At 38.7% G+C, this 10,057-nt stretch overlaps 1 protein-coding gene across 1 annotated transcript; it reads left to right on the plus strand.

Moving 5' to 3' along the window:
* The first annotated feature begins 1,740 nt into the window (after positions 1–1,740).
* On the plus strand, positions 1,741–3,951 carry TOB1 (transducer of ERBB2, 1). Its single transcript, XM_019542473.1, has one exon. The coding sequence runs from the start codon at positions 2,153–2,155 to the stop codon at positions 3,122–3,124; it is 972 nt and encodes a 323-aa protein (XP_019398018.1). The 5' UTR covers positions 1,741–2,152; the 3' UTR covers positions 3,125–3,951.
* The last annotated feature ends 6,106 nt before the right edge of the window (positions 3,952–10,057 follow it).

The raw sequence follows: 10,057 nt of genomic DNA on the forward strand, positions 1-10,057 counted from the left end.
GTGATGTTTTATCTTTTTTTTAATACATTTTATTTATTCAGTGTTTTTTAATTTTGTATTAAGGTTTTAAATCGCATTTCCATTATTTTAAATCGTTTTTATATGGTTTTAAGTTACATCATTGGTTTGAATTACAGTCATAGATTTTTTTTTTAAGTGTATTTTTAATGATTTTTTTTTTTTAAATGGTCTTTATGCTTTATAAAAAATTGCTTTTATGATTTTCTAAACATTGTTTTAATACTTTCTAAAAATTACTTTTGTGACTTTTTAAAAAAATATATTTCTTATGCTTTCTAAAATTTATTTTTAATGATTTTTAATGGGTTTTTTTAATTAATTTTTTATGGCTTCAAAGTAGTCTGCATGGTTTTAAATTATTTTTATGGGGTTTTTTTAATGTTATTTATTGATTTATTTATTGTTTTTTGCCCCTGCTGGAAGGAAATAGGGGTGCAAGGAGCACCCCTGGTTTGCCCTTGATCTTCCCTCCCTGCTCCCCCTCCCCCCAGCCCCAGCAAACCTGGAGAGGTGGCAGCTTGTGGGGCTGCAAACTTTGGCCAGCTGGGGTGGGCTCTGCAAGGGGGCTTTGCCTTGGGATTTGCAAATTTAGAGCGGGGTGGGCTCTGCAAGGGGGCTTTGGAAATTTGGGGGTTTTCTTTGGGGGGGGGTGAGCTCTGCAAGGGGGCTTTGCCCTGGGATCTGGAAATGTGGGGGTTTTCTTTGGGGGGGTGTTTTCGCAGGGCCCCCAGCTTCCCCTGAATCAAAATGCAGCAAAATGTGCCTTTCTACCCATCTCCCCCACGATTGCAAAAAAAAATCGGGCCAAGGCATTGCAGGGTTTTCTGTCGCGAGGCGTGTCAGGGTTAACTTTGTGGGCTCCGTGACTCCATTTTATACATACTGTCAATTGGGCAAAGGGGAGGAAGGCTTGACCCCCTCCCCCTCTTTGCCCCCCCTGCCCAGATAGGTTTACGGGGGTTTTAAAAGCTGCCTCTCGCTAGTGGGTAGGATCCGGACTAGAGATCTGTGCGCTGAAGCAGCGTGTTATAAAACACGGGAAAATGTTCCACCATTACAGTGGAACGGCTCATTTAACCGTGATTGCTCACCAGGGTTAAAACAGAAAACACTCTTGTCTATATTGGGCATGCTTCGTTTGGATTAAAACGTGATTGTTCCAGAAGGAAGGGAAACATTCCTGGTATACGTGTGGTAGACATTTTCTTTTTGGTTTGCATAATTCTCCCCAAATGCACAGTGGCTGCAGATGCCTGGCTTTGATTTGGAAAGATAAATGTGACACCCTGGAATTACATAAGTGCCGGGAAGCATCTACATTAGCCCATAGGTATTTTATACCTATACTAATATATTAATAAGACCTATTATTTATGTACATGCATATATATATGTGTGTGTGTGTGTGTGTGTGTATAGATATCTATATAGATTCAGATATATAAATAAATAGATATCTAGATCTGTCTATCTATTTCTACATCTATATGTCTCTGCCACTTTAAAGCCCAAGTGATATGTTTGCACACTTTAAAATGAGAAATGACTCTCGGGCTACGACCTTTTATGCTAAATTAATAGGTTGGTGCTAAATTTTGCAGTTGAGTTCTATAAATCACCCAGAATAGGGGTTAGTAATTGAACCCCTGACAGGGCTGGCACTGGCACGATGTCCTAAGAAACATATTTGCTGCTTTGCGAATAACTCGGCGGAGGTGGGCCTGAGCTGCAAGCTCAAATAATTTTGAAGTGCCCTGTGCCATACCCATAAACACCTCCCGATGCATCCCCCACAATATTGTTTGTAATTTAGGTGGAACGTATTTGACTTTGGTGGCTGTAACGGATCTGCTCAAAAGCAGTATGTTGCAAATGTCTGTAGTTGAGAAATAATCTCTTCTAGGTACCACCAGAGGCTAAAAGAATAGGCCTTGGAGCTTGATATGACACTCGCCTTATTTGGATATGTTTGCTTTTGTTTTTTCTTAAAGGAACAAGAACACTCAAGGTGTGAAGGATAATACTCTACTAGAATCAGCACTTCGAATGAAATTGTGTTTCCCTGTGGCATCTTGAACACTCGTTTTCTTTGGGTTTTGCAACAGACTTATAACTTTGTGGCATAGCAGCTATGCAGCTTGAAATCCAAGTAGCACTCAATTTTATTATCTCGTATTTGTACAATAAGCTTCCCAGGCGGCGTGTCAACATTTTCGGTGAAGAGCTTGAAAGACTTCTTAAGAAGAAGTATGAAGGGCACTGGTATCCAGAAAAGCCATACAAAGGATCAGGGTTTAGATGTATACATATAGGGGAGAAAGTGGACCCAGTCATAGAACAAGCATCCAAAGAAAGTGGCTTGGACATTGATGATGTTCGTGGCAACTTGCCTCAGGATCTTAGTGTTTGGATTGACCCATTTGAGGTTTCATACCAAATCGGTGAAAAGGGACCAGTGAAAGTGCTTTATGTGGATGATAATGAAAATGGATGTGAGTTGGATAAGGAAATCAAGAACAGCTTTAACCCAGAGGCCCAGGTGTTCATGCCAATTAGTGACCCAGCATCATCAGTTTCTAGCTCTCCTTCTCCTCCCTTTGGTCACTCTGCTGCTGTGAGCCCAACTTTCATGCCCCGCTCCACTCAGCCTTTAACCTTCACTACTGCCACATTTGCTGCCACCAAGTTTGGCTCGACCAAAATGAAGAATAGCGGCCGTAGCAACAAGGTTGCCCGCACTTCTCCCACCAACCTTGGCTTGAATGTCAATGACCTGTTGAAGCAGAAAGCCCTTTCCTCCTCCATGCACTCTCTCTACGGGCTTGGCCTAGGCAGTCAGCCGCAACAACAGCAGAAGACTTCTGCCCTCTCTCCTAATGCAAAGGAGTTCATATTCCCCAACATGCAGGGTCAAGGTAGTACCAGTAACATATTTCCTGGTGACAGCCCCCTTAACCTCAACCCTCTCCAGTACAGCAATGCCTTTGATATGTTTGCAGCCTATGGAGGTCTAAATGAGAAGTCTTTTGTGGATGGCTTGAATTTTAGCTTAAACAACATGCAGTATTCTAACCAGCAATTCCAGCCAGTCATGGCTAACTAAAAATAAAACAGAAGTGAAATACAAGTAAATTCTATTGTACAAGCTGAAATGCACGTACCCAAGGGTGTATCTTTTTTCCACCTCTTGAGATTTTTTTTTTTTTTTTTTTTTTTTTTAAAGCTTGTAGTACGAATACATTCAAGCTTGGTTAGATAAATACAACATGCATCATTTTTTTCATTTGCCAACCAAGCACAAAGTTATTTTATACTGACTGTACATTTAAAATATACTCTTCAAATATGGCCTCTTACAGTATTTAAGATATAGCAAGGACATGGCTGATTTTTTTATATATATGCATATATAAAAAAAATTGGCACTAATAAGTGGGTTTATTGGTCTTTTTCTAATTGTATAATTTAATTTAGTACAAAGTTTGTAAAATATCAGAGTATATATATTGTTTCTACAACATGGTATTGCATTTATATCTTTTTACTACAGTGATCTGTGACAGCTGCAGCAGCTTCATGTTGTATTTTTTTTACTGAAATTGTAAGATATCCATCTTAAAGACATCACTTCTAAAAAACAAACAAAAAAATAAATAAAAAAGTGTGTACAGAATATTCCTTAGTGGTGGAATTAAAATGTACGAAATATTTGCTTTTTTCAAAAAGAAACACAAATTGTATTTTCTGTTAAAAGTTTAAAGATTTTTGCTATATATTATGGAAGAAAATGTAATCGTAAATATTAATTTTGTACCTACATTGTGCAATACTTGAAAAAAGGTATAAAAGTATTTTGAGTCAGTGTCTTACATGTTAAGAGGGACTGAAATAGTTTCTATTAAGTTTGTATTAAAATTCTTTAAAATTAAATGGCTGTTGTGGTCTTTGTTTTTACTATTGTGGTGAAGATCAGAGTGCTGTGGTTATTGTGTTGTGAATGCTAATGATGCAGAAAGGTCTGACTCAGTGCATCACAAAGGAATGATGGAAAGCAGTTGCTGTATTGATGCACCGCAATAATGGGTTGCGTTACCTAAAATAGTTCTGACAAAGCACACAGCTTGATTAAATTCTTGGCTAGCATTATTTGAGCAAACTCTCGCTGTACTGCTTTCCATATATGTCATTCTTTGCAGCTGGATCAGGTGGTGTTTTTAGTTATTTTACCCTTGAGAATTAAGATTACAAACTTTGAACGTTGAGTTACTGTGTGATATGACATATCTAGAAGGACTCAGGTGATGCAATGAAATTCACTTCCCATGTAATCGGAGTGGATTTGAACTATTATCTCTAAAGGTCATAGACCAATGCATCAGCATTCTGTTTCTGTTTTAGGGATTAATAGCTCAGAAAGTAGACTGAATGAAGCTGCTGATTAACACTTTAGTAAACTGATCCTTCAACTTTCATTTTATAATCTCTCTTTTAAAAAAAACAACAAACAATTTAGTGTAACTAAAGCATTAGAGATTAGATAGGTTAAATTATTCTAGTAATAAGAGGCTACTTTGATTTATTAGGGTTTTTCAAGCACGAACATAATATTTATGGTGTTCATTCGAGTCGTGCTACAAAAAGAGGGTTTTTGAGCAGCCTGCCAGGCTGAGCTGAAAAAACAGTTGGAATATTTTGGAAGTTTATTCTTGTATATTCTTTTGAGCTCTAATGGTTGTTGGCTGACGTTCTGGAGGGGAAGAAAACTTGTAAATTATTTTCTTTATCCTTAAAGTAACTAACCAAATTAACAACTTATTCTGCCAGTCTGCCATCATTCCAGTTTTACAAGGGGAACCGATTATTACTGGTATGTTTTAATGGACAGCATACTGGTATGTTTTAATGGACTCCATACTGAAAATGCTTTGTAAACTAAAAGTCAAGAGACTTAAACTGATATTCTGAAACCTGATAATCTGAAATCTGCCTCTTGAGTGAAGCTTGATGTTAGCATGCTTCTCGGTGCACTTGAGTTTCCAAAAGATCTAATTGCAAAACCCCCAAGTAGTTGGGTGAATAGAAGAGCTGAACTTATTGGGAGTAGTCGAGAGCTGGAAGTAGGAACAAGGATGCTCGTCAACACCATGGCGAGACCTTTGTCCTAGTGTGGACAGAATGAGGCTATGAAGAAGCATTAGGCTAACAAAGGGATTTGGCAGGGGTACAGGTCTAACTCTGCTACCAATTCTTTACTTCCATGATGACTAGGGTTCAGCGATGATAATGGAGGGTATTTTATTTTGAGGCGTTGATCTCGCTGTGTTGGAACTGGCTAATTTATGGAGTTCAGCACCTGGCCTATATCTACATTAATAGAGCAACAGTGGACAGATGGATAAGTGAAATTCTACAGTTTGCTCTCCAATTAAAAAAAAAAAAGATGGCTTTTACTTTTAAAAAGGACAAATACCTATAAAAGGGACCCAAATTAAAATGGAGAAAAATCTCAACTGTACTGAAAAATGGAGGCTTATTCAACAATAGTAATGTGTATTAAGGTTATTTGAGCATTAGATATCAGGTCTTTCTTAATTTTGGTAGGCATGGTAGGATTGTGCTTATCCAAACATCCAACCTGAGTGATCAGGAACTCAGATAATTAGGAACGAAATGGAGAGCCCAGTTCTGGATAAGGAGGCCTACATAAGGGATCATACTGTGGACATTTTTCTTCATTGGGAATATTTCCTTGATCAAACTTTTTTTTTCTTTTTGCCTCTCCCTTGCTGACTCAAATTCATTCACTTTCATAGTAACCAATTATGCAGTTCATAAATGAGTGATGATTTCAGGTGAGGAATTATCTGTAGGAAAGGGAAAGTTTATTTTTGGTAGCGTTTGCTTTTTAAGTGCTGCAGCTGACCTAGTAATGTGAAACTTTTTGTGCTCCCCCCCCTCCCCACTCCATCTCCCTCTCAAATGCATCTATACAGGTAGATATTGGTGACCTTTTTCAGGGAGGTAGCCTGGAGAGAGAAATTTCAATATACCTGGTTTGGAAGCACAAGTCTCTAGAGGTTTGATACATTTTTTGCTTCCTATAGAAATAATTAGAGATTTTAATTTCTGCTCAGTCCATCTATTTGATCATGCACTGAAGCCTTGGTATGGAATTTGTTCCATCAAACATTTGCATTGCAACATAATGTCCTAAACCAATGCCAAGTAAATCTTTTGTTTAATTTCCACATACCCTGTATTCTCCTGTCATAGACATGCTGTCATATAAAAGGCTCCTGCTGTGAGAGAAATAGAGAGAGAATTGGGGGAAAAGAGGAAGATTTTGCCTGAATGAGCAAATTCATATATATTTTTTTTCTGAACATACAATTTACTTTAAATTGCCACAATTAGATTTAAATTAAATCTTCAAGTATGTCCTGAATTTGCACTGAAAGAAGCGCAAAATTCTGTACCAATAACTTCTGCCTCTTCCCCAAAACCTCATGTTCTGTACTTAAAATTTAAACTATTCTAAGTTAATAGATTTTGCTTTCATGTTACGCTGGGATTGGGTTCAGATGCTGGTTGCTGTTATGCTAGTGTAAATCTGTAGTGTATCTAGCAAAGGAATTGGAATTAGAATTGGGTGTTTAATAGGCAGCATTTTACTTTTTGTTACTGAGCAGTGTTAACTCACAGATTAAACTTGTACTTTCAAATTTGGTCTTCAGAATTAACCAACGGACGAAGGAAGAATGATGATACGAAGTGAAGAGCAGTTGTAAAAAAAACCCGTCTCAAAATGCAAAGTCCTGCAGGTGGCTCCCTTAGCTACACATGAAGAAAATAGGATGGGAGAAGAAATTGTCAGAGGGGGTGAGTGATGCACCCCATTATACTGTAAGAAGCCCAGGCTAAGATCTCCCTCTGGCAAGGGTCTGGGAAGCTGATGGAGGTGGCACAGATTCTCCTTGCCGATGGGTGAGCCATTGCAGAGGGGTCCTACCTTCCAGCATGTGTCTGGTGTAACTGTTTGGGCTAGATGCTGGGTAGGTTTTTCCCTTCAAAGTGAGCTTCTTCCCACTAAGATCAACTGCAGTACTTAAATGGCAGTCGATTCGGGGCTGTAGTTAAGTACTTTTCTAGCCTGTTGAACTTTCCCACTCCCACCCCCTCCACTTTAAGGCAATCTTACATGAAATTGTAGCCTTTTCAAAGTGAGCTGTTTAATCTTAGAGCTGGCAGGAACTTTCTCTGAAACCTTTCAAGCGTCTGCTTTTTGTTTGTACAATAACTCCAAAGTGGTGGTAGACTGAAGCCCTTATTTATTAGGTAGATCTTGGTGAACAAATTTCAGCCTAGCTTTTCTTGAAAAAGGGTTTAGCTAATAGTAAAATTCCAAAGTTTGTACTGGAAATGTGTCATAAACTTAATTGCACAGAACTATATAGAATTCTATGTATGATAAAACCTGAACTGATCAGTTAAATAATTCAGGGTAGAATTTTATTTCAGTTTAATGAAATTTTGCAAATGCAGAATTAATGTCTTTGGGCATGTTTAAAGGGTAATTTAAATATTTGATGCAGCTTTTTAATGTTTTCTATTCTTTTTAATCATAAGAAATTGCAGATTATACCAGTCTGATCTCATCTGACCTTTGGATTACTAGCACAGATCAAGTACCGTAACCTAGTCATTTCTGTTTTAAGCCCAGAACTTTTTGATACATAGCATATTTTAAAATACATGTAGTCTAAAGGTGTCTTTTCCACATGACTTTGTCCTCAGAACTGTCAGAGTTGATACTGGGGGTGAGGGGGCTCTGCTTTCATACAGCCCAAATAAAATGTATCCTTTTTTTTGTTCCTTATTCTTTGTGGAGCACAACAAAAATTCATACTGGCCTGAAACAAACTGATCAAATTTGCCATGCCGTTTCAACAAAGATTTATATGTTTTGACAAAAACTAACCAAAAGAAAAAGAAACCTTGCCAGCTGCAGCAAAGCAATGGCATAGAAGAAACAATATAATATCAGTTTTTTCAGAAGGATTATACCTGTAACTTAAAAATCAAGTTGGCTCACAGCGGATTAGGGATTGGTAACAGCAGACAAAGCTTTCGTCTGTGAGTCTAACTTGGTTCCACCCAGGGCAATAGCAACTGAAAATTACTGTCTGAGGTGTATGTACAATAAGTTTAGAGCAGTGGTTTTCAACCTGTGGTCCATGGACCCGGGGGTCCACAGACTGCCTAACGGGTCTGCAAAAGATGACTATGATCAATCAGTAGCATATGGATACCCACACTTACAATTCAAAGTGGTCTGCACCTCCATTCAATTTTTTTTAGGGGTCTGCAAATGAAAGAAGGTTGAAAACCACTGGCTTAAAGGGCACCTTGGCATAACAGAGGGAAGAAGATCATACAATCAGTGCCCATGCCATCACAGGTTTATGGATTTTACTCTTGTGGGCTGAAATCTAGCACCTATCACCAGCACTGAACACACCTGCTTTTTTTTTTAAGAGGGAAATTTAGCTCACGTGTCAAATGTAAAAGTATTCATCTGAGAAATATTAAGGGATATTACTCGGGTAATTTGAGCATTGTTGCTACAGTATCCCGTCTCATCAATCTAGGCAATGATGTCAGTTCAGGGGCTTATAGCACCCTTTCAGTCCATAGGGAATTGTGTCATGGCATATACAGAAAACTGGATCCTTGGCCGATGTAAGTTATTGTGGCTCCTTTGCTCACAGGCGAGTTAAGATGCTTCTCGTGAACTGGGTCCGAGACATACAGCGGGACCTGCCTCCTATTGCATCCTGTTTTCTTTCACATATCATCTTGGAAAGCGATTTTGTGTAGCAGTGTATATGGTCTCTTGCTGCAGACAGTCACGGTAGATGATGACCCTGAGTTGCTATAGTGGAATTACGTGGCCAGCTGCCTAGTAGTTTGTGCCGCCGCTTGGACTGAAATGTAAAAAAAAGCCTGCGACTAGCAAACCAGCCAGTTGCATTTTTGAAATATCAAGTAACCAAACAACTAGTTGTTAAATCAGCTGTTTGCACCAACATGGGATCAAGTCCGAGTTCACTTTAGAGCTCTGATACCCTAGACTGTTCTATTAATGTTTCAGTAATAAATACCTCCGTTTGTATTTCTCGTTTTGAAGCAGATGAAGCAAACTGACAGTTCAGCAGTCTTTTTTCATATCATCAGCAAGTTGATTTAAATTGAGTGTACAATGTTGGCTGCATTCCTCTCATGAGCTGCATAAAAAGTTTGCTAAATTGAAGTGTCAGAGCTGTAAAACCTGCTGAAGTGATTGTTTCCAGAAAAAAAAGTCATAGGAATGGTTAATCTGTTACGGTGGCAGAGCGTGTGTGTGGCTTGTGTCTTGCTGGCTTTACATTTGTGAAGGTAGCGAGGAGGTTTGCCTAACAGAAGGGGAAAACATTTAAGGCTTGGAAGCATAAACTGCATTCCTTTTGGCATTATGAGTCCTTTACCTCACTGATAAAATATCAGTGCGCAGAAGTGAGAACAGGTGTAAAATATTTTTAGAAAAACCTTGGCATACAGCACAGACCTTCCCCACCACCTCACCCCTTTTTCTCCCTGTATTTTTTCCATGTTCATCAAAAAACCAAATGAGCATGCTGATGCTTGCATGTTTGGTGGAACTTTCTTAATTATATTGCTCCTTTGACAATTTGTGTGTCGCTTCAGAGGTGCATCTGAGACGGAGGGACTGCTACTGGTTTTTGATGCACAGCTGCTGTTTTAAAACAATTTCCTGCTTATATGTTTTCGTAAAGCTTGTGTTGCTACTTTTCCTTTCCTCTTTAGCCCTGAAAACTTCCCGTGTTCCATAAAGAAGGAGCAGCGTGACATCTGGGACAATGTCAGTCTTGGGATCCACGTGAATTTAACTCTCAGGACCTGTATGAGTTTCAGAGCGTGGGTTATATCAATAGATCTAGGAAATGTATTTGAGACCCTTGTCCTGAAGTCTCTTCCT

Source organism: Crocodylus porosus, unplaced genomic scaffold (genome assembly GCF_001723895.1).
Source record: "Crocodylus porosus isolate Cpor-Errol unplaced genomic scaffold, CroPor_comp1, whole genome shotgun sequence".
NCBI lineage: Eukaryota > Metazoa > Chordata > Crocodylia > Crocodylidae > Crocodylus > Crocodylus porosus.